At 37.2% G+C, this 25,203-nt stretch overlaps 2 protein-coding genes across 14 annotated transcripts in view; one reads left to right on the top strand and one right to left on the bottom strand.

Annotated features, from left to right (window-relative positions):
* The first annotated feature begins 579 nt into the window (after window positions 1-579).
* Window positions 580-9,883, top strand: LOC103034990 (mitochondrial fission factor homolog B). Of its 6 annotated transcripts, none has more exons than XM_007244452.4 (8): window positions 580-655; window positions 2,830-3,039; window positions 3,277-3,389; window positions 3,736-3,830; window positions 5,755-5,937; window positions 6,452-6,517; window positions 8,190-8,265; window positions 8,903-9,883. In XM_007244452.4, the coding sequence occupies exons 2-8, from the start codon at window positions 2,844-2,846 to the stop codon at window positions 9,032-9,034; spliced, it is 861 nt and encodes a 286-aa protein (XP_007244514.3). In that variant the 5' UTR covers window positions 580-655; window positions 2,830-2,843; the 3' UTR covers window positions 9,035-9,883. The 6 variants fall into 6 exon arrangements, with proteins under 6 accessions (XP_007244514.3, XP_049322682.1, XP_007244515.3 ...); XM_049466725.1 differs by lacking the exon at window positions 580-655 and adding an exon at window positions 680-866 and having other exon boundaries at window positions 5,758-5,937; XM_007244453.4 differs by lacking the exon at window positions 580-655 and adding an exon at window positions 681-866.
* amot (angiomotin) overlaps window positions 9,706-25,203 on the bottom strand; it is a 50,541-nt gene continuing 35,043 nt past the window's right edge. For all 8 annotated transcript variants that reach the window (XM_049466722.1, XM_007244457.4, XM_007244458.4 and 5 more), the window contains 7 exons: window positions 23,071-23,163; window positions 22,278-22,423; window positions 20,748-20,897; window positions 17,736-17,926; window positions 17,214-17,596; window positions 15,380-15,628; window positions 9,706-13,856 (listed from right to left, as the gene is read on the bottom strand). In XM_049466722.1, the coding sequence (XP_049322679.1) occupies window positions 13,729-13,856; window positions 15,380-15,628; window positions 17,214-17,596; window positions 17,736-17,926; window positions 20,748-20,897; window positions 22,278-22,423; window positions 23,071-23,163 (1,340 nt within the window). In that variant the 3' untranslated portion in view covers window positions 9,706-13,728. The remainder of the gene's footprint in view (window positions 13,857-15,379; window positions 15,629-17,213; window positions 17,597-17,735; window positions 17,927-20,747; window positions 20,898-22,277; window positions 22,424-23,070; window positions 23,164-25,203) is intronic.

The following is a 25,203-nucleotide window of genomic DNA, read 5'->3' as shown; positions in this document are numbered from 1 at the left end:
CATCATATAATGCTACATCAGCAGGTAATTGACCTTCTATATATATAATTTATGTATATGTAGTTTTGATGGGTAACCAAAAGAATAAATGTAATTTGATTAAAGCTTAATTTTAACCAAATATGCTACATTTGGTTTTCAGATTTGTGACATTATATTTTTTTGTCTTTAGCGTTTGTCTTTAACAAGTAACAAAAGGTACAACGGTAAGTACGTTCAAAAACAAGAAAATCAGAAACAATTGTGTATACATATTTTGTAAATTATTTTTTGCTTCCAAATTATCACCTCTAAAATAAAACAATATATCAAATATATCAATCCATACGATACTCTTAGTTTTTTCATATTTTTTTCAAGTTTTGCATATATATCTAAAACATTATTATGATAAAATAAATTAACGATAGTTTCTTTCTCTGATTCACAAAATACAGGTAATGTTATCCTCTATGTCAATATTAAATCTTTCTAAAACATTTTTTATTCGGATATGGGCATTAATATGTTCATGTTTTCACGGTACGCTATCCCTGCGCTTTCCTTACTTCTGATTGGTTGTTGTGTGCGTGGTCCCGCCCCTTCCCCCTGTGAACCCGCCTGTCACGTGACGGTGTCTTTAGTGTCGTCGAGAGCGACCGCGCGCTGGGAGAAGGTTTGTTGAATGTTAAAGTGATTTGGAGAAGTTCAGCAGCAGCAGCGTGTTTGTGTGTGTTTTAGTAAACGTTGTGTAACTGCTGGAAACTTTAATAGCTAGACTTTTAAACTAAGGCTGAAGAACTGCGGGAGTTGAGAGTTGGGTGCCGCTGGTTTGTATTGTAAATTGTCAGGCTGCCCTTCCTGTGAGCGGCGAGTTTAGGAGACGAGTTAAGTATAAAAACGTAACTAAAGTAACGTACGTAAGTAGACTAACGTTATGTAGATAGAGTTAGCTTACTTAACTCAAAACGTGCTCACGTTTTACCTTTATAACCTAAACTAAGACAACAGAGCCGGGTTAAATGGGTTGTGTTCAGGCGTTCTTTACACAACTAGCTACAGTAACGTTATAGTGTGACCCTCTAAAACCCTTAACGGACAATTTTAGGTTTACTAGGTTAGCTAAGATAAGCTAGCTTGCTAATTAGCTAAGTTAATTAACTAGGTTAGATTAACCCACTGTAACGCTCTCTGCCTTTGACTGCAGTGTTTATAACTAACAATACAGTCTCTGGCAGTTACAGAATCAATATCTACACTTTGTGCCAACTCACTGGCTAACTGTCGAGCTAACACACCCTAACAGTGCATGCCATAGGTTAGTTCACCACAGCTTTTTGAGGTACTTTGTGTATCTTCGCCAGTTTTTAATCTTTAATAGTATATAACCCAATAGCTTGACCGGCTGACCCATGGTGACCCCTGTCCTCCTTATAGCATTTGTTGGTGCTGTTGTCTTGACATATGGTGGTGTGCCATCAACTCCGCTTAAACAGGCTCTAATCCGCAGTTCGTGTAAACCAACTCACAATAAGTTCCAAGCTAATTTTGCTAATGCCACTATAGTTCCCTTCTTGCTATTATATTGTAGTACAGTATATAAGATACAGCTCTGGAAAAATTAAGAGACTACTTCAGTTTCTGAATCAGGTTCTCTGATTTTGCTATTTATAGGTATATGTTTGAGTAAAATAAACATTGTTGTTTTATTCTATATTCTATTTTCCCCAAGTTCCAAATAAAAATATTGAGAAATGGCTGAAATAACAAAAAAGATGCAGAGCTTTTTTAAGGGGGGCAGTTCTCTCTTTCCCAAAACATTATTCAAAATTATTAAAAATATAAAAAAACACAAGCATACAAAACAATGTTTATTTAAACTCTTATTTTTGTTGTGCAGTAACTGCTGCAGAATAGCAAAATAGTGAAAATTACAGTTTACAGCATATTATGTAGACTGAACTTTTTTGTGCATAATAAAAAGTTGGAAGTGTCATGTTTGGCTCAGTTAGCAACAGATCTCTTGAATACCAGACTTCCATCTATCTTGAATTCCCTGATTCTTACTGTCACTCACTTTGCATTCTGTAAATTAATTTGCAATCATGTAAGAAAAAAATGGCTCTTAATAGCTAGATCAATTGGATAACACAGGTTAATCAATTTTCTTACCAAAATTGGGTATGTTTGTGCCGTGAAAAACATTAAACATAAAAAGACCCTCTTAGACTGTCTAAAACTAGCTAAAAGCAGCTGGCTTTGAGATTAATTTGTCTACATGAATGGGTGGTTCAGTGTGTTACAGTAAATCTCACTGTTTTTTTATGTAAATAATTTGCATGGTACCTCAAATCAGGATTTGCATATTAACATCTTATTTGTTTTCCATGTCATATTAACTCATTCTGTTAGATATGCAGTTCAGTAAAAACAGGGATGAAATATTAATATCAGTAAAAATCAACCTGTAGTCTGCAAAAAAGAGAGAATCAGATATTAGAGGGTAAATATACGATTTCGATCATGTCCTCACAGACAAATGGATGATGATTGGATGTTTTTAGATGTTACACGTTGTTTGGATTTGTATTGAAGGAGTACAATTTGTCAAGTGTTAATATTCCAGCAGAGGGCGTGCCATAGTAGGTTGTAATAAACGGGCTACATTGTGCTCAGAATTCCTCTATTCATTTTCTATTGTACATTTATACTACTTTAATAATATCCCCCTCAGACTAGTTCTCATATTTATTAAATATTTTGCTCAGTTATTTTTCCTTTTAGACTTCTTTCTGCCACTTTGGCTATACTGTTAAAATTGAATTAAACATTTAAACTACTGATTCTCAGAAGTCACGAAGACCATGGCCGCTCCAGTGTATCTAGCCGAGGGTGTTCAGGTACGTGGTGGTGACCCATACTACACAGAGGTCATCAGCAAGAGGATGCGGGTGCCTGAACGGCTGAGAGTTGGCCAAGGAGGCCCAGCTGAAGAAACGAGGCCGGAGAATCTGCATGCTGTCTACAGCATGCATGTACCAGACAGATTAGCCCTAACAGGTAAGACAGCCATCTACATGTGAAAAGGTGAAAGAATTGGCTTTGTTTTAGTTTTTAACTTTATTGACTCTGAAGATTTGTTTTCATTAAGACTACCAAGTTTGTAAGTAGTGTTTAATTATATGGCCACATTTATCTAAAAAAATAGATTCCATATCTTGTTTTCATTATCAAAACAAATTGCTGAGGATTTTTTTTGGTACTTGCTGTTCCAAAATATGTTCTTACTGTTGATAGATGCTCCTGACCTTAGTCCACGGCCGCTCTTCTCCAAGCAAAGTGCCACATCAATGTGGGATCTGCAGCATGGAGCGTGGGATAAAGAGGCACACATGCGAGAGAGCATTCAGGTAACCTGACTAAGCAAATGTTTGTAAATCTACCTTTGGCTCTGCTTTGTCTTAATTCAAATGACCCTACAGAGATAAAGATCACATTGTTTTATGGCCTGCGATTTAGTAGCAAAAATGCCTGGAGACAGTAAGCCAGTGTTTTGGGTCTGATAAGCATTGTGTTTAATGATGACAGTATTTGCTTGCCGTCGTTTATCTGTTTGTATGCATTGTATTCCGAGCAGAGTGACCAGTGAGTGCCTCACTGGTCAGAGTAGTTCTAAGACCAGTAGGCCGTGTAGTATATAACTTTATTGTTGGAGTAATTGTAATTTGTTTTAACATTCTCCTGTATTACTTACAGAGCCCACTACGTAGGTCATACAGCGACCAGACGTTTGGTAGAACCCCACCAGGAACCCCCACACACTCTAAACAAGCACTGCACTCTCCTTCTGTGTAAGTAAAAAGCATGCAGTGTAAATTTGAACCTGTTAAAATTACCCTTTAATTAAATTCTAACATGTTTGTCATCACCACAAAGATACAACATGATTTGTTGCTGGAGATGACCCGCTGCCATTCAGAGTGACTCCATAACAATCTAACAATTTGTCAGTTGATTCCTGTAGTGTGCAACTTTTTATTTTGAGTTTATTTTGTGGCTAAAATCTAATTCTGTTTTATGGTAACTCTTTCCTAATCCAAAAAATGAGCTAATATGTAGTTACACGTTTTAGGCAATCGATTTAATCCATGCCTTAGTTATATCCTTATAGTTATATCCGTCCAAGTTGTTCACAAGGAGGAGGAGACTAGCACATCTTTTAGAGATGGTCAGGTCTCGACTCTTTGTTAATCTTAAAGCGACCAGCAGAGGGTGTGAGTTGGCTAGATCTATTTGCCAGGCATACTGCCTCTGTTTTTTCCAATAAGATCTTTGTTTATAAACTCTTTCAATATCATATATAAATTATTTATTTTCAGATTGGCTGTACTGTACATTGCCCGATTTAAAAGTAGTGTTTTGCTTTTTTCAGCCTGTTTCTGCTGGAACTCACATTTAGTGTGATTTTGCTAAATAAAACCTCAAAATAATTGGACATTTTTAAATATTGTGTCCTTACATGAACAATAACAATTTGCTTAAAAGTTTAGTTCAATTGGGGTGTGAAGGGTACAATTTTAAACGTTTAGTAAACTACAACATTTATACATACTACACTAATTCATTTTATAAAATTTACACACAAATTTAATACTGCCATGATATGGGCCCTTCAGTTGTCTTTTCTTTCTTTTTCTTTTTTTTTTAAACCTTTTTTCACATGTAAAGTAATCTATCTTAAGTACAATGTCATAACCAGTTCAGTGCAGTCTGGTGATTTGCCTGTTTAAACAGACTTAAATAAATTTCTCTTTATTGCTGGGTCCAGTTGGTGTGTTTGATCTGGGAAATTGTCAGACTGTGATGGACAATAGGAGATTAGATCCCTTGTGTCAGTGTTGGTAGTTGTAATGTGATGTTAGTGAACCTCTGGCCTGCACAGTTTCAAACATTGACTGCTTCAAACACCTGATCTAGCTCATCGGCCGGGGCTGGATTCACAAAAGCTTTCCTAGAAAAAGATACTAAAAACAATTTTAAGGTAAACACTAAACAGTTCTTTACAAGAAGGATATTTTTCATCAGCTGGCACTTTTTGTTGTAAATCTGTTTCACTAAAATGACAGACAGATACAGATCACTTTTATCACTTACTCTTGCATGTGAACCGTTAAGGGGAAAAAAAAATGTACTGTGAATCTAGTCTCCATTGAATGTTTTCCCCCATTTTGCTGTCCACTGCATGGACCTTTTACAAAATCAATGAATAATTTATACCAATCAATAAAATATTGCAATCAGTTGGAATGATAAAAAAATAAATAAATTGTTGGTTTGTATTTTTATATTGAAGACAAAATCATTTTAGGCTACTTAGTTTATGCAATGGTGAAACATGGGCAAAAGAGCTTGCCTGTTGCAGATGCTCCACAACTGCAGGCTTTATAGAGTAATACATATTATGTTAAATTTAATGACTACTGGAAAACAGTTTTCAAAGTTTGTCCATGTTTGTTTTATGGCACACCTCTTTATTAATTAATTTATTTTTAAACTGATTTTTGAAGCTTTGTCGTACAGTGTCAAAGTGTTAAAAGTTTGGAGATATGCTGAGGACTTTAGTGTTCATCAAGCTTTTGTAAATCTGACTTCAGGTGTGTTGGATTTGTGCAGCACTTTGGGTCCAGCAGAAGAAACACTGTATTACCTGCTTACTCTAAGTAACAGTGGTGCTCCTTCTGTGTGTTCTGCCTGGCCCCTCTTACCCACCCCAAGCAGCCGCAGTGCTGGAAGAGCACCCCCTGTAGGCCCAGACCCGCCCCTGCCCGAGCCCCTGCAGTTCTCCAACCTCCCGCCCAGCCTCCTGTCCCCACAGAGCATGCTGCAGGCGGCCAGGCAGCTGGGTCAGCGGGCCTCAAAGAAACTCCTCCAGACTGTCACTCAAAAATACTCCACCAGGTGAAATGCCTCCTGACCCCACCCTCACCTTAACCCCATCTGCTTTTAAACCCCGTCCTTTGTTGGCTGTTTTGGCTGCAAACAGGCGAACGTGGATTGACTGGCTTGTTGTGTTGCAGTTGTTTTTCAGGCCTAGCTTATGCTCACATAATAAAGCTTCAGCACAACCCAACTAAAGCACATGGCTAGTTAATGCACTGTGTGAGTGTGTGATGATATCTTGCTGAGAAGCTTAAAACAGTCACGTCTAATGTGACACTTGATTTCAAGGTTTTGAGCTGGGCCCTGTTGACCCTGCTGTGTTGTTCTCAGCTTGCTCGGCTTTTTGCTCCGTTCCCTGCTTTTTGCTGTCCTTCTAAAATGTCAAAATGGAGTCTGCGCTGCTTAGTTAGGTGGCTAACCCTTTGCTGGCATGCTCAAGCTTGTAGGTCGCTTGTGTGACAGATGTTGTAAAGGTTGTAGTTTAATGTAAGCCCGTTCCTCTGGGCTTTGGTCTGTCTCTTAATGTTTGAAGGTTCGGTTTCCCGGAAAACCCTCCTCCTCAGCCAGTCGAGGTCCACATTGATCAGACCAGGAAAAGGTGATGGTCTTGTGGTTGTGTGTTTGTATAATTAGTTGAATTTAGAAGAATGTATGTTTAAAGCAGTGGTTTTGCACCATATTCCCTAATTCCAGAGTCTAAGTGGTTAGCTAAAACATGTTTGTGTCAGAAGTGTGATTCTTTCAGATGGCACTGGAGCAACAAGGCAGTTGTAGCTAATAGTAATATTGTCATTTAATCGTGTTTTTTTTTTTTTTTTCATTTAAAGACTACTTGCTTTTTTATTTGTATTATTTACATGTTATTGTGATTACATTTATTAATGTTACAAATAAATTTGATTAAGCTATAGAGTTTTTAAGTTTTAGTTTTTATATTTCATGGGTAATTATTCTAATTTGCCATGGGAACTTGTGTTAAGGCAGAGATTGGACAACAGGCTGTAGATGTGCAGACTTGAGCAGGTGAGGTAAAATGTGTATTGGGATAGGAGTTGTACTTACAGTAGTCAAGTGAGTAAGAACATGACAGAAATAGTTGGCCAATCAAAAAATAAATCGGATTAGTCCAAAATAATCATTTGTTGCAGCCTTACAATACAGCTCTACAAAAGCAGAACCTTCTGAACTTTGAGCTTAACTTATTAAGATTAATTTTATTTCATGTCATTTTTTTATCACTTTTATAAAAACATTTTCACACAGTATATTATTACAGCATTGACTTGAAGGAAAGAGGTAGGAAAGATTTAAAGCTCCGTTTTAAAGGAGGAGAGTAAAAAAACAGACAGAGAAACTGTGCTAGTAAGTTTCACTGTTTGAGAAGCATTATATTATGGGCAGTTTCTTCAGACCTGGACTAGTCTTGAATTACACGGCATTTTGAATGGAGATTTTCCATTAAAAGGAAAATGTAGTCGACAGCTAGGCTTAATCCCTGTCTGGGAAACGAATTATAAAAGATCTAATCTATTCCTAAACAGATTTGTGTATGAAGAGAGTGACTGTGTGACTATCACAGGGAACATTTGTTATATAAAAAATACAAAAAGTACACAGATAAGCTAGGGTTGGGAGGTTAATCAAATTAATTTGATTAATCAAATTACAGTTTAAATGGGATTTCCAAAATGGAATAATCAAGATTTTACATTTTACACTTACAGCTGCCAGAGGGAATATGCAGAAACCTGTAAAAAGCATTATGTGGCAGTGAATTTACATATTTTACACTTTTTCCTTACATAAATAAAGGAGGTTATGTTTGCACCATGTTTAATACCTAGTATAATAAACCTACTAATACTATGTTTAATAAACCTAGTTATAAGTTCTAAATAGAACCACGTTAAAACATTTTAAACCAGCTTAAAGAACCCTTTAAACTAGCAGACATATTTTTTAGCAATTAAATGGTCCTGTGAGTTTTGCCCACTCTTATAGTTGTGAAAGAAAACCTTGGACATAAACATGTCTTAGTTAACCACAATAAATTTCCCCTTCAAAATATTGTGTTAAACTTGGTGTCATAGACCACTGTATTGGTTCTCCAAATATTGTTGAAATTGAAATCTTATTTTCTGTTGTAGTTATAACTTCCTGTACGCTGTAATCTATGATCTCTTGTGTGATCCACTAGTCATGAAGAAAAGCAGTGCAGTTAGTGTCAGAAGCTCTGATCTTAACTGATGTCTCTCTGTGATCCTCAACAGCACCATGCAGGAGTCCTGGCTCAGTCCTGAGGAAGAGAATGGAACTGCAGTCGAGTTCATCGTGCTTCGCAGACAGGTTAGTTTATACAAGCTTACATAAACCGGACCTATATTTTAAATTACCCACAGACTCTAATGATTAAAAAATACGTCTCTGTGGTAATATTTGTTTATATCCATATATCCTTTTTTGTTGTCAAGTCAACAACTCAAAACTGCTTAAGCCACCTTATAAATGTGTTTATACACTATAAACAACCACAAATCATAAAAATGACACAAGTATACACAAGTGTTTGTTTACATTGCATACTGTCCAAAAACAAATAAAAAAAGTATATTGTTTTATCACTAGCCCTAAATTGCCCTTTTCCAGTTTTTTTGATTGTGTTGAAGGCCTGAAATGCAGAAGTAAATGTATAATAAGTAAATCAAAATCACATTTTTTTTCATGCATTGTCACAGCATTTCTGATTTGGGATTGTAATCGGAAGTAAAACTCTCTTTGAGAATTACTCACTGTTTCAAAGAGAGTCAAGAAGTCTTCAAAGGGACCCAACTGTTGCTGTGGGAAGTGACTGGGACAGTTTAATTTTGGTCTTGCAGTTCACAAAGCCTCCAGAAGAGGGTGCTAGATTCTTCATAATAAAATTGTGCTGATGACAGAATCCAAAAAACTTCTCTCATTGTCTCTCCTCCTGTTGTGCTGGCAGGTGCTGAAGATGAGCAGGCGGATAGCTGGTCTTGAGAGGCAGAATGCTGAACGCAAGCAGAACGAACTGGTGCTTCTCACTCTGCTGCTGTCTGCCTGCCTGCTTAATGGCTGGCTGTGGATGCGCAGATAACCCTTCCAAACTCTCAGGCTGATTAACTCCACTCCTCCAAATCCACTCCTAGCAGGAAGGGTTCAGGCAGGGAGCCCTGCTACTAAACCATGCCCTTGTGCAGTACAGTACGGTATGTCCCATCCATTTGGAACCCATTAGCCGGACTCAACTGAAACCAGGCCAGTTATCAACCTCACCCACAAGATAACACCTCACAGCTTATTCAGGTAGTGGTGGTGTTCCCAAGCCGTCCCAGAGTTAGCACTTCACGATTAATTTACATACTGTTATCCCATGACTTTTGGCATGTTAGTGGAATGTAGCAATAGTAGTATGAATGACAGTTGGGAAGTTATACTAACCAAAGATGCACAGACTGGGTTATGGTCATTTACACAATTCATAGAATGTCTGACCACAACACTAAATATTTTATAAATATGCTGAAGGCCTTGATAAGAATGTTCGAACATTTAGATTTTTGGACAACCAACGCTAATTTTTTTATATACATGCATGAAGTTTACTAAAAATTTTTCTATTTTATCTTGCTGGACTGTGTTTGTAATGTAAAAAAATAGGTTATTTAATCCTGTTATATAATGAAATACTGTGTTTTGTTGAACATTGTTGCTTGCCTTCCCTCTGAAGCAGTCTGAAGTTCAACACACAAAGGAAAACACACTTGCTCAGTATATTTATTTATTGAAAAATTAAATTAATTTTTGTCTAAAAAAAAAAACATATTGGAACGTGTTCAGGAGTATAAACAAAAAAAGGTCAAACCGTACAAGGACACTGTATGAGATGAAGTTTTGTAAAACAGAATATGTTTAAAAAGAATACAATTAAATGAATACAAATGAACCATGATTGTACAGTAATATCATTGTCAAGCAGCAACTAGAGTACACACTTTGTGATGGAATATACTACAGAAATGAGGGGAAAACATTCCTCGCCAGGAGAAGGAGATACAAAAGGGATCAAGATATGCTGTACAAAATTCAAGACCAACAGGAAAAACAACATTTTCCTAGATTGTCCTGAGCTGGACTAGAACATTCTCTTCTTAAATCAGAATAAAACGTTGTGATGTGAGTAACACTTGAGTAGCAAGACCATGAAGACAGATAACATAGTGACTGATCCTCAGGTGGGACCTGACATGCTGAAATGACACCCTTTCTCTTTCTTTTTTAAAATAAACCTCCACTATTAAAGGCAATAGCAGCTAATGTCAATGTTATATTATTTACTGTAGGCATATTATTTTTTTTATTATTATTTACAGTACAAGTACATTTATAATCAAGAGTATGCTGAAATGTCACAAACTTAAGGCACTTTTCTTAAAGGAGGCAATGCTGGTGTGGTTCTTGTTTTCCTGAAAGTACTTTTTGCTAAAAACGTACTGTGCAGTTCTAAATGTGCTCGCAGTCACTGGTCCCACCCAAGACTCCGTCCACAGCTCTTAGGTCCATTGTCCACAACTACTGGAAATGTTTTATTGTGCAACTTCTAGAAGGAGTCCAGAATGAGGCATGAGACGCATTTGGACTGGAATGATTTACTTGCCTGCATAGTAAAAGAACAGATCACTTCTACATTCTAAACCCACTGGGCAGGAAATGTCTAGTACCAGTTTGAGAAATACTTTCCACTAATCAGTTTCTTGCTGTAGACTTCTATTCACAAAAAAAGGGGATGATTCGGGATGATTGTGTGCTACATTTACATATTACTGATGTCATGTGCAATATATTATCTCTGCCACTCTATTTGCGTTTCTTTTTTTAATTTGGCCTTTTTCATAAAATCTAATGTGTCTATAAATAGACCAACAAAAATTCCCCAAAATAACTTAAAATGGAAGCTTTTTAAATTGAGACTGCTTCATCTGTAAAGTTAAATGTTTTGTGCGAAAGTACTGATATATCAAGCTGCACCAATTATAATTTAGGACTGATACTTAAAATATATGGTGCAATTGGGCGTTTCTAATATTTTATAGATTGTATAACTGGACTCTGGATGACTGAACTCTGAATCTTTACATAAACGTAAATGTTTTAAATATAGCAGGCAGACCTATTTCTAAGGCACTGCTTAAGGCTATCCACAACAACATACTCTTGTGTTGAGTTACTATGTACAATAAGACAGAGAGGTATTTCAAAATGTTGCTGAAATGTTTATAACTTTGTTCAGTTCCTGTGGGGAACTGCAATAATGCACAGCTTTATTGCAAACACTTACTGTAGTTGTAAATATGTTGACCAAATCTAACATTTCTTTGGTCTAGGATGCTTGAAATGATGGTTGAAAAAGACTTTTAAAAATAACTAGTTTTAAGATGGGCAGCTTTGTGAATATAATTTTACATCAAGTCAACATTAACACCTTCTTTCTAGATTCACCAAACAATACTGAGCCAGTATCACAGCATTAGTTCCACTTGGCAGACAGTGACATGCAGTTAACGTAAATGGGTTTTTGCTCAGCAGCAAAATCAGTAAAGTTATGTTTATGATTTTATGCGTTTTACTCTGAGATATTAACTAGCTAATGATCACATTTGCTTTCCTGTAACCTTCAGTCACAAGGTAATTAGGCTTTTCCACTGCATGGTACCTACACTACCCCCACTCACTTTTGGGTACCTGGTATCTTTTCCCATTCTCACAGCTCCTAGGTTCTAAAGTTGCCTAATAGAAAAGAAAAAAAAACTGGTTTCAAGTGTCTTAGAAGACTAAAAGCCCTTTTAGTGGAAACAGAGGAAATAAAAAAACAAACACTATGAAATAAACCTTGATCTCTCATACATAATACAGCTCTGGCTGTAACCCGAGTATAAAGGATAAAAAAGAAAGGAGACTGAAATGGAAAGCATGACAGGAACCTCTATCTACACCACAATAAGACCTGTGGTGCTTTTTCTGTGAAAGGTGTAGCAAGGCCGCTGCAGCTCAAGTGGAATGAAGGACAGTTTGTAGTGCTTTGTAAACCCCAAACCCATGAATTCTCTCACATCACACACTTACACAAGCCAACCCAAAACCAGTTGGGTCATTGGACTTTTTGCATACACGGCAACAGAAGATTCTGGACCACAGAGCGATCGTGATGGTCCGGTTGACCTGTCTATACCCTGCCCACAACTGCGATCTTTAATAACTACTGATGCAAGATTCAAGCTTTACAGAACTTTAGCTAGAACAGCTCTGAAGGAGCTCTACGCACATCGACAATAAGGCTTGATCATACATGACGCTGTCACTGTTTGCTGGACATCCTTCCTTGTATCTTTTTTTGTTTGGTAATGACCACTGCATACAGGAAACACCCTTCCAGACCCGGAACCTCATTTATCAAGCACCATCTCAGAGTAAAAGTACTGTTCTAAGATCCTAAGACTCTCATAAGCTGTTTAATTCAGTTCAGTAAACTTGTCTTACTTTTGATAAATATGGGCCCTGGTGTTTTGGGGAAGCTCTTACTGCAGCCATCACAGTTAGCTTAGATCTTTACACTTCTGCTTTCAACATCAACTTCAAGAACTGTCTGATCACTTACCTACTACTCACTAATAAAGAAGAATTAATAAACGAAATGAAAATCTACACTATATGGACAAGGATATTATGACACCTGCTTAATTCACTGCTTATTCCAAAAGTAATGGTAGTAACTTGTGACAAGGGCTGCAACTAATGATTATTCTGGTAGTCGACTAATCTAATAATTAATTTTTCCGATTAGTCAACTAGTCAACGATTATTTCTGCCATGTGCTTCATCCCTAACAATGATAGAAACCGCTGAACATGACATTTAAAAGGCGTTTAAATGTCTAGATGTTGTTTAAATGTGGAAAGTACTGATATTTAGTGATTAAATATGTAATTTGTTGTGTTTGGGCACTTTTGGAGTTTGAGCCCATTCCCCATCTCCCACTGCGTTTCTGTCCCCAGCACTTTGTGTAATGTGGTACTGTAGCATTATTGGGGTCAGTATATTGAGCTGTTGAGTTATAAACTATTGACAGTTTTTCTTTACAGGTACTAGACACACTTTGTATGCATTTGCATCAGCATAAGTTTCTTTTGTGAGCAAAATAGCTGCAGTTGCTATAGAAGAACGCATCTGTGGGCAAAACATGGACAGGTCAGTTCTCTTCATAATCACATTCCTCCACTCAGAGTGCCTAGTTTAGTTCACAAGCCCCTAAATATTCAGTTCTATCTTACATGTCTTACAGTATATAGATACAGTATTTACATGTAACACCTTTTCCGCTAGTTACCATACCATCGTGTACTCAAGTGCCAAGATTGTAACATTGGTATATGTGCACTACACAAACAAATTTTCTAGTCTAATAATATTAGAAGCTAAAAAATAAAATAAAATAAAAAAAGTAGTGCAATAAATGCAAAAATCGGTTGGAAATACATTTGGTCCTAAACTCTGGTGGAAGAAAATGTCGCCAGAGAATACTGTACAAAAACGTTAGTTATTCATAGCTGATACTGGATGCTGAGACTTTCATCTGTACAAGGAGTAAAATATCACTAAAACTTTAGTGCATTTCAACACACCATCAGTGTCCCCCAATAAAGACTTGATCAAAGAAATCCTTCACCTGTTGCATGTCTTTTTTGTGTGCGCGCGCATGTGTGTGTATATATATATTTACATATTTTACACAGTTCAAATCAGTATTTCCACCATCTCAATGTCCACGTCCTGCTGTGGCATTGACTGAGGGAGGGGCGGTTGAGGAAGGGACTGCACAGGGGCTCTCCTCTCTAGAGTGCTGCTGTGGAACACTGGAACATCTGCAGGAACAAATCCCACCATTACACCTTTATACTTTTATACAAATGCGTACAAAATGTTTCTGATGTAGAGCTACACAACATTGGGAAAAAATGATATTACTATTTTCACCAGTAATATTTGTAGCAGAACCCTAAAAATTTTAAAACAAAAATTACCAGATTTTACTAGAAGTAAATGATATTTAATACTGTGCAATTTTTAGGCACCCAAGCAAATTAGTTACAATTTGTGTCTGCAATTAAAATGTTTGATTTTTATTTTATTTAAACAGATGCAAATAAAGTACAGTAAAAAAAAAAGTAACAAGAATGGCTCCAGCCAGTATGAATTTGTTCTATTCCATCATCAGATTTAACATAATTAAGCAAAACAGAAAAGCTTTTTTTATTTTATTTTTTATTTTTTTTATAAAAAAGGCTATGGAAATTGGTTACTTTTACTATTCTAATATTATACGAAATACAACCCCCCTTACTGCCAAGAAATGAGCTTTATTTTGTGCCAATAACATTACAGTACTATACATGATATCTATATTCAATGATACAGAAGTTTCAAGTAACAAACTATATATAAACTTTGTTACCTTCGAGATGTACATATTTATAGCTGTGTGACTGAAGATGTGGCTAGACAGAATGCAATTGTGTAATTGATGCTTTGCATAAAATATGATTGTAAACCAGAAGCGCTGTAATAATTTTGTATTATTATTATATATTTTTTGTTTGCTTATGGTTTATCTCTTTCTATATATGTATATATATATATATATATATATATATATATATATATATATATATATATATATATATATATATATATATATATATATATTATTTGTACCTTCTGATTTGCATATTGTAGTTGGTATGGTCTGGTCATTTGGGTTTTTTTTCTTGCTTGAAAACTGAATAAAATTTATTTACACAAAAAAAAGAAAAAATTGTTACCTTACTTGTTACTTACTTTGGTACCTTGTTGGTTTTATATACTTTTTTGGAGTAATCGTTTTTCAGCTGACTTTTTTTTTTGTTTTACTTCTACTCCTTACATTTTCACACAATTATCTGTACCTGTTACTCCTTACATCTTAAAAACAGCCTCATTAGCTTATTTTTATTCTTATTATTATTTGTCTTTTTTTCCCCTCTTACTTTACTGTTATACTTTTAAGTAGTTTTGAAACCATTACTTTTACACTTTTACTTAAGTAAAAAGCTTGAGCACAAACTTAACTTCTACAGAAGTATTTTAAATCCTAGTATCTTTACTTCTACCTTAGTAATGAAATTTAATACTTTTGACACCTTTGTATTTATATTAATAATTAAAAGTCAAATCTGTAAATCCATAACTTAAGTAGAAAAATAAATTATTCATATTGATGCTGGGCAGATATAACCTGTCTCTGGTATGTCGTAAAAACTGAAAACAGTGTGAATTTTCATTTAGCATCAAACACTAAATAGTTGTCCTGTGATTGTGCAGTAATGTTAAGACGTAAGCCATGCTCTACCTGCGATGCGGTCGGGAATGTACACAGGACTCGGGCTTGTGATGCGGTTGTTTGCTATGCTCTGCAGCAATGGCGTGCTGGGCTTGCTTGTCTCCTGACTCTTATCCGTCTGAGTGCAGCTGTCACGGCTGCCTGTTTTAGAGTGAGTGGCGGCTGGCATGGGAGTGGAGGGCAGCACTGGAGACGGAGAGGAGGAGATGGACTCTGTCCTCAAAGAGTCACCCCTGAACTCCGGCCCGAGTAAAACACCTGATGGCAGCGGTGGTGAGAGGGTTAAAATCTAGCTTTATAGCTTTATTTTTTATATAACACCTTTCTAGAGCACCTCACAAAGTGCTTTACAGACAGAAATAAAATACCTAATACATACATATACATATACATACATGTACACATGTACATACATACATACATACATGTACACATATGCACATATACATATATACACATACACAAACATGCATACACATAATAAATAAATTAAATTAAATTAAAAAAAGTAATCTAAAACACAAAAGAACAAACCAAAATATCAAGTAAAATAACAAATAAAAGAAGCAAATAATCAAGGTTCATGTCTTACTAAAAGCAAGAGAATAAAAATGGGTCTTTAAACGTTTCTTAAAAATATGTACCGAAGCTGAGAATCTGATGTTAGTGGGGAGATCATTCCACAGTCTGGGAGCGTAAGCTACAAAAGCCCGGTCACCCTTTAACTTTAGTTTAGTGCGTGGAACAGTCAGTAAAACTTGGTTAGAGGACCTTAGAGATCTTACATTATTAAGTGGACACAACAGCTCAGTAATGTAAGCTGGAGCCTCGTTATGTACTTCCTGATAGGTCAACACTAAAATTTTTAAATCAATTCTAAATCTCACTGGTAGCCAGTGAAGAGAGGTCAGAACTGGAGTAATATGCTCCCTACGTTTAGTTCTGGTTAACAGGCGAGCAGCTACATACAAGAATCTACACCAAGAATTTCCTGAACAGTTTATAAAAATAAAGCTTAATCAGATAAACTTTATAATACAGATGAATTATTCCTCAGTAGACTAAATTAATTTCAGTAACAGGACTTTACTTTTCTGAAAAGAAATGAATCCGTAATTTGGTACATTTTCTTGTGTCATTTTAAGTTAAATGAATATACAGCTCTGGAAAAAATTTATAGGTATTTGATATTTATTTGATATTTATAGGTTTATGTTTGAGTAAAATGAACATTGTTGTATTATTCTACAGCATAAACTACAACATTTCTCTCAAAATCCAAATAACAATATTGTCATTTAGAGCATTTATCTGCAGAAAATGGGAAATGGCTGAAATAACAAAAAAGGTGTAGAACTTTCAGACCTCAAATAAGGCAAAGAAAAGAAGTTCATTTTCATAAAGTTTTAAGAGTTCAAAAATCAATATTTGTTGGAATAACCCTGGTTTTAATCAAACAAACAGTTTTCATGAATCTTGGCGTGTTCTCCTCCACCAGTCTTACACACTGCTTTTGAATCATTTTAAGCCACTCCTGGTGCAAAAATTCAAGCAGTTCAGCTTGGTTTGATGGTTGTGATCATCCATCTTCCTCTTGATTTTATTCCAGAGGTTTTCAAATTGGTAAAATCAAAGAAACTTATAATTTTAAGTGGTCTCTTATTTTTTTGTCAGAGCTGTATATACTTTTTCTTAATGCTGAAAAATGAATAACAATTGAAAAAAATTCAATTCAATAAATGAATAGGGCTGTGTATTGGCAATAACCTGGCGGTAACACACATTAGGAGACTGTAAGCAAGGTAAATGTCTTAATGAAAATTTATACAGAAGATGCTCTTACCGAGACTGCCCTTCCAGCTGCGGTCCTCTCTGCGCTCCTCTGTGATGGGGCTGCTGCCGCTCAGTCCAAGTGAATGTGAGAGCAGGCCAGAGCCGCTGGAGCCGCCCGTGCCCGTGGCGATGGACATGAGGGATTTGGAAGGGCGCATGGTGGACGGACCATCGCCCTTACTGCCCGGCTCCTTCCGCGAGCGCTGGTGCAGAACCTTAATCATGGCGTCCTTCTCTATGATCTGCGCGTGCAGGTTCTTGATGCGGCTTTCCATGTCCAGGCAGCGGCGATTAGCCATCAGGATCTCTTCCTCCTCCTTCTGGATGCGTGCCTCCACTGAAGTGTCGTAGCTGCTGCTGGGCGAGTGGCTGATGATGGCAGTGGAAGTGTCCCTGTCAGAGGGAAGGGGTAGAAGCTGCAGGTGAGATGCTGTAGGTTTGATGCAGTAGCATAAATTGGCCTTCAAGTGACGTTTGTGTAACTGTTGTGTATGTGGGTATTTGTGTGTTCACAACAAACGTGTGTACGTACCTCTGTGTGGCAACAGAAGCAGCTGCATCCAGAGCAAACTGTCTCATGACGCTCTCCTCCAGATACTTCTGCTCCCATTTGGTCATGTCAGCCTCCAGAGCCAGGATCCTTTCCTCCTTTTCCCGCAGGTGCTCCATCAGAGCTGTGGTACTGTACTCAGGACCCACCGGGTTCTGCTGACCCCCCTGCCTCTGTGGAGTTTAGAAAGATACAGAGGAACTCTTGAGAAATGTGAGGAGCACAGAGTAAAGCACTCTTTCAGTTGAAGTGGTTCGTTCAGTCCTCATTATGAGCATGGCTGATATTACTGAGGGCTCTCCACATTCAGATTTATACTGGACTAAAATATTTTCAGGAGCCATTTAAGAAAAAAAAAAATAGGGCTTAAGCCTCAAATGTGTCATATAGAAATCCTAAAGAACACACAATGACTGTGTAACACTGTATACTATTAAAAAAGAAATCGCAATTTAGAGGATATTACAATATGCTTTTTTTTGGCTAATGTAAATTTTATATTCGAGAACGGTTTTATGTAAGAAACTTTATTGTGGGGAAAAAAGGGTGATTTACACTGTAAAAAAAAAAACAATAACATGATTTTTAATGAAATTATCATTAAACATCTATTTTCATACACACCGAATTATAAGGCGAATTTTGTGTGACTCTAATAATGGACAGCGTTGTCGCCATGTTTTTTTTGTAAGCTATATATTTATAAATAAAATTGTAATTCTTAATAAAAAAAAAACAAAAAAAAAAAAACATTTCAGACGAGTCAAACAAGCGGTGGTGGTTAATCCACACAGATTTCTCTCCTGAAAACTTTTTATTTGAGTGAGTAAAGCACTTCCGCCTATTTACATTAAGCTTAGATTACCAAATTTACACTGAAACTGAAATTTACACTGAGCAGTGCTAGCCGGGGTTAGTAGCAGACTACAGGTCTATAATACTATAAGAGCTAGCATTTAGTGTGGTTAGCGGCTAATGCTTACACTGCTGGTGAACCAAACTAAACCCCTTTAAGGTTGCACTTTATCAGTGTGGCTTTACTGCTCCTTACAACCTGACTGGTAAAACGCACTGGATTATAAGGTGCACTGACCATTTAAGGGAAAATTAATGGTTTTTAAGTGCGCCTTATAATGCGAAAATACGGTACAGTTAAAAAAAAAATGGGTTGGCAGAATTTTTATTGTAATTAATACAGTTCATTGTGACATACTATTACAATATTGAATGTAATGACAGTACTGCTAATTGTATATTTATGGTGTTAGTATTTAACACTGAAAAATGATAAAACATGTACTTTTTCCAGAAGAGATATGTACTTGTAAAAGGTTGAATACTGTGACCGTAAAATACTGTAAATACATTTTTATTGTCATGGATTGACAGTTTTTCACCATAAAATCTATGAACCTTTTTATTGTATATTTTTTATTAATGTGCTGTAGTTATTTGTCAGATAATGAGATATGTATTTAGTTAAATACACTAGACAGTTTTTTTTGGAACAGGGTGCATGTGTAAATGTGTTTGCCCTGTCAAAGATTTCTGTTTAAAACAGAGCTTATCTCTCTCAGCTGACTGACTAAAAGCAATGCCAGGTTTCCAGATTTTAAACACAGTATGGAAGTTACAGAGGATGTTGACTATCTAGGTCCTAATGGAGAGCACAGCTGTTTGCTCTTCCTCTTCAATCTCTCCCAGTCCTACGCACACACAGACACACACACACAGAGTGAACTGCAACCTTTCCCCCAGATTACGGGTCACGTTATGAACACTGGTGGACGTTTGTATTGGACTCAGAGGAAGCGTGCAGTGGAACTGGAGAAATGAAACATCTCCAGCTCCTGCTGACTGCAGCTGAGCCTGTGCTGTGCCCGCTGAACTGTTTAACATGAGGGGTGGGTGAGGGGGTGGGACACGTTATAGCCATATTCTCCTCCAGCACAGTTTTTGGTCCAGAAAAAACAGCTATTAGAGAAAATAATTAACAAATATATTATTTAAATTTATTATCTATTATTTTGTCTTAAGGCTCATTTATGCACAACATCAAATATGTATACAGATACTAGGGATACAACAATACAGTGTTCGGTTTGTATCACGTTTTTTGGGGCACGGTAACGGTTTGTTTTTGTTATATCGATATTACCTTAGCTCTATAATACCTTTATTCTCCTATATATTATGAAGTATTTATAGGAGAAAAGTCACATTTTAGGAGATTCTAGGCTATTCATTTGGCCTGTAAAAAATAGTATTTTGGTATTGGCATGTTTTAGTAAAAATTACTATGTTTGTTTATTAATTGTATGTATTATACTGTATTAATTGACAAATATATTTATAGTAAGTAATTTACTATATTTGACAGCAGTCCAAAAAATGATTATCTATCATTTTGTGTACTGTTTATATTCATATTGGTATTCTGTGTAGTGTGGATGTGTTGTTCAATGAGAGTGGTGTTTCTGAGCTGCCAGCTTGTCTCATCAGCCCATTTTTTTTTTTGCATATTTCATGTTTTTTTAATTGTTTTATATTATACTTTCAGGAATATATTTTCTCTTTCTTTTATATCTGCTGTATATTAATTCCTAGATAATTTTTCAAACTCATTTTGGTTATAGTATAATTGTTTCTTATTTTTTGATCTATGTTTTTTTGTGTGTGGTTTTATATAAGAATTGCATTTTATAATTTTCCTTTGCACATTCCAATTATAGTAATAGCAAGCAAAACAAGTCAAGTTACTGAATAATTTTTTGAAAGGTCTTACAGCTAGCTTTACCTGGGTGTTTGCAAGAGTGATGCTAATTAAAGGAGTTTCGTCGCAAAATGTGCACAGAACTGTGAAGTGTTTTGTACACTAAAAGGGTACAGTGAAAAAGGTTAAGAACACCTGAGCTAGACCAAGACAGAGTAAACTACAGTTACATGTACCAGTCCAAGTTTTTTTTTTCATATGCTTGTCTTTGCATTTTTCACCTGTTGCATCCTGAGCGACTCCAGCTCTCTCTCCAGTCGCGTGCGGAGTCTGTGCTCTAACTGCTCTCTCTTCTCACATGCAGCCTGTAGCTGAGCCAGAGCCTGCTGCATCCGCTCCACCTTCTCCACGTAGACCTGTTTCTTCTTTAGCTACACACACACACACAAACACATACAGAGCACATAGGTGAGCCCCACCACTCCTTCCCCAACTTACAATACCTCCCTTGTGTCCTTCACACCCCTCCCCCTCCAAAAACGTCTTTCAAATCCACCAGAAGCTATAATTGTAGCCCAAATGAATGGCTCGATTTATCTCAGGGGCCAAAGCAACACAGAAGAAGCAGAGAAAGAGCATAAGTATGCAGCTCCTGTTTAGACAGGGCTAGCCTGGCCTGCTGGGTTTGGTGTGTGTGTGGGGTGGGGGGGGAATGAGGAAGGGGGGAGTTAAGAATTCAGCCATCTTCAAGTCCTTTCATGGCAGACAACTCAAGAGGCTTTGTTTTAGGGAACAAGCGGCCGTTTGTGACCGGGGCCGGAGGAAAGTGGAACAGGCCGGTGCATTTTGGGACGCCTTTAGCACAGCGGCCAGAAGGCCATCTGGGTCTCAAACGGTGGAGGCCAGCCATGCAATCCAACTGTTCCAAATACACTCACAGACCTCGAGCTCAGAGGAGTCAACACTGTTCCAGTGGAAGTTTTTTCTCTCTCTTTATGACTCTGTCACACACACTCTCTCTCTCTTTTTCTTTCTCCCTCTCGCTATCTGCATTAGCTGTGGCTGTTTAGCAGTTTGGCTTTCTGCTGGGTTTTCTAAGCTTGTTTGAAATCACTGAGGGTCGTGGCCAGCTGCTCACTCAAGCTTGAAGATTTTAACTGCGGCTCAGAGAAGCTGACGGGAAGAACTTCAAAGTCATCGTTGGAGGGGAGGGTTGAGCAAAGGTTGTGTTGTGGTCAGTTTCAGGGTGGAGGGCTTACCGCTGACTTCGTGTAAATGTCTGTATAATGAAGCTTTTAACAGAGCATCAAAACATCAGCAACCTTCTTTATTAAATGGTGTGGCAAAAAAATTAGGCCCAATTTAATAGATACATATTCTATAGAACAGTTCTGGTAAACCCTTAAGTTGTTTCTGAGTACAAGTGATGGTAAACAAAGAAAGAAAAAGATTCTATTTTGCATGCTCTTATGACACAGCAAAGAATTACACACACAGAGCAATGAAGAAAAAAACTAAATTCCTCAGAGCTCCTCCAAGATCCTTCTCAGCTTTAAATGCAACCAGATATTACAGCCTTTGGCTAGAGGGCGAAAAGTGTCCACAAGGGGGCCCGCCCCCACACACACACACACAACACATACACACACAAAACACACACACACAAAACACACACACACACATTCTGACAGAGACCTTGGAGGCACTCAGCTATAATTGGTCCCAGATTTTCCTGAAAGCATTCCACTCAGTCCCCTCATACGCTGCAGAAATATGCTGAGGGAGCCGCAGTCGAAAGGCAGTGAGCTCACCTCCTCCTCCAGTTTGACTACTTTAGCCTGAGCGTTGTTCAGCGCCTGGTCTCGGATCTCGATGTGTCTGCGCTGGTCCTCGTTGGTGGAGCGCAACGCGTTCATCTCCATCTCAACTTTCTCCTTTTCTCGCTGAGTCTCTTTGTCTGTGAAGAGACCAAACAGGGAAAGACAAATCAGCTTAGTTCAGAAGTCTTTTTGCAAAAATTAAAACAATAAAACACTTCATTTAAATTAATTGTCCAATAAATTACCCTAATAAATCAGCAATGACTGGCTGGCGACTTGCAATATAAATATGCAAATCATTATAGAATACTACTAGAAAAGCATTGTATTTTTCAAAATGGCCACTTTAATATTTTTTTTGTTTTTTCTTTCTTTCATATTGTTCAATAGACGTCAATGTAAAAAGAAAAACTAAAAAATAAATATATATTAAAGGCATTTTGGAGCAATTCTATCTTGTTCTATTAATTGTAAAATGTGCAATACACTGTAAATAACGTTTTAATGTCAAAAATGAAGAATTCCCAAAATTCTGCTGGTGGGCTTTAACACAATAATGAACCTGATTAACCCTTTCCTTTAAATTCATTTTTGTGTCCAGAGGGCCATTTTTGTGTCCAGAGGGCAGGGGTTACGATTCAACATATCCCAATATATTACAAAACTCTGAGCCAAAAGATACATTACAACTGTTTAAATCATATTTTTGCAAATTAATTTTTTTTTCGAATAAAAAAACACTATCATATTTTTTAAATCTGAGTAAAAGCAGACGAGCGCTTACTCTGAGCCAGAAGCTGTGAGATGGTTTTGCGGTTGTCCTCCGTGCCCTCACATTCTTTGGCTGCTAGCTGCTTGTTGGCGGTCTCCATTCGTTCTGTGATTGGAAAAGAGACAATATTAGCCATGCTAAAACATATTATGGTGCACTCTACTGAAACCACAAAAAATACTGCATTACAGTACTGCTAAAAAATAAAACAATATAAAATAAAACAAAATAAATACAATTAGAAAAATTGGAGGATGCTTTGATAGAGGAAGTGCAGAGAAGAAATTGTTGAAAATAAAAATAATAATATACACAGTATGAACTGATGTTTTAAAACTCTTGTTGGAGTAACAGTTTTTACTGTCCTGGAAAAGCTTTCGATTAGATTTTGGAGCATTGGTGTGAGGATTTGATTGCATTCAGTGACAAATGTTAGAGAGGTATGGATGCTAGAAAATCACCACCCCACCTCATCCCCAACTACCCAACTTAATCCAAAAGTACTGAGAGAACACAGTTCCACTGCTCAGTGCTGGGTGACCTTATACCTCTCTAGCCCACACATGGCATTAGACATGGTACCAATAAAGAGAGGCCTATTTTAATGGTAGTAAGTTTTACAGGGACAACACAAGCAGTGTGTTGGTACGCATTTGCACACTGGTGTCAGCAATAGGTGACACTGAAAGTAGCTTAATGCAGTCATTATAAAGGGTGTCCACAAACATTTTCACAAAGAGTGTATTCTTTTTCAACTACAACGTATGCACATATTTGAATCTCAGTCCTGTATATCTTCAGTGATTGCAGAGAGCTTTTCAATGTTCTCTTTTCTTTAGAAATGTTCTGGAGCTTTCTCCAGACCCCTCCTCACTCATGGAACGCTGCTGGGGCCGGTTGCTCAGCAAATTGGAAAAACAAAAACACAACAAATAACTTTACATAAGTCTGATTTCCACAGAGAAAACCAAGTCATAATTCAGTAACTGCTGTTAACATTAACTAAAAAATTAAAAAGATGGCCTCAACAAAAGATCCGTTATTCTTAAGTGGGTTGCTCTTTTTCTTTCTTTTTTGCAATATCAAAACTTTCATCAAGGAAGCAGGCCAAAAGTTAAAACAATATTTCCCCTGTGTTAAGTCAACTAGGCTCTATGACGAGTATGCCAGATTCAAATGCCTTGCTCCTTAACATCCCAGTTCCATAGTGTGCTATGGAAATTTAGAACTGGCATTTGGGGGGGGGGGGGGGGGGGGGGGAAATGTGGGGGCTATTTTTCCTTGTGTGCTGACTGCACAGCAGAAATAACGGGAAACATAGAGGGCCAGAATGGACGGAGAGAGACAGAGAGAGAGAGAGAGAGAGAGAGAGAGGGGGAGGGGGGGGGGGCTCTGTGATTTCGCTGTAAAACTCTCGGGGCTCCCTGTGGACTTGGGAGTCTGGGCTCACTGCCATAAATCAGGGATTTCTCTGTTCTCTGCTGCTCATAAGAACAACCATGAGACAGAATGGTAGAGGTGGCCACACTCAGCCTGGCTCAGCCTGTTCACAAGCACTGAGCTCTCAAACAGAGGAGCATTTGCCTTGGCTTGAGTGCTTAAGAGAATTTTCAAGAGGGAAAAAAAAGAAGAAAAACTGAACTGAAGACAATATTCAGCTGGGTTGAAATGCTTGCTTTGGACAAAAACACCCTTATAGAAACAAAATACAATTATTTGACAATTATGACAATTAGTTTTTGCAATTAGTTGATTAATCACAGTTATTTTTATCATGCCTCCATGTGTGTCCTATTGGTGAAGCTCCCAATCCACTGCATGTTTTACTGCACCTTGATAGCTAAACTTGTAGGGCCCTGGACAGATTATGCAGGACATTTTGATAGCTGCATACCTATATAAAATGACAAAGCATATTATAGGAGGCGCTCACACATGCTGTATGTTGCTTTTTTTCCTTCAAGAAATTCTCCTTAAATGTCTTCAATTGAGATGCAAATATTGACAGACAATTTCCTTGTGTGCATTCTTTTGGGCTAATTTAAGCTTCTGATAGGCAGGTTTTAGACAGATTTATTGACATATTTTTTGCAGGACCTGGCAACCCTGGCTGCAGCTTGCAAAAACTCACGGTCCAAAGACAAA

This window comes from Astyanax mexicanus, chromosome 17 (genome assembly GCF_023375975.1).
Source record: "Astyanax mexicanus isolate ESR-SI-001 chromosome 17, AstMex3_surface, whole genome shotgun sequence".
Lineage (NCBI taxonomy): Eukaryota > Metazoa > Chordata > Actinopteri > Characiformes > Acestrorhamphidae > Astyanax > Astyanax mexicanus.
Note: the sequence above shows the minus strand (reverse complement) of the source record. Positions and strands in the feature narration are given on the sequence as shown.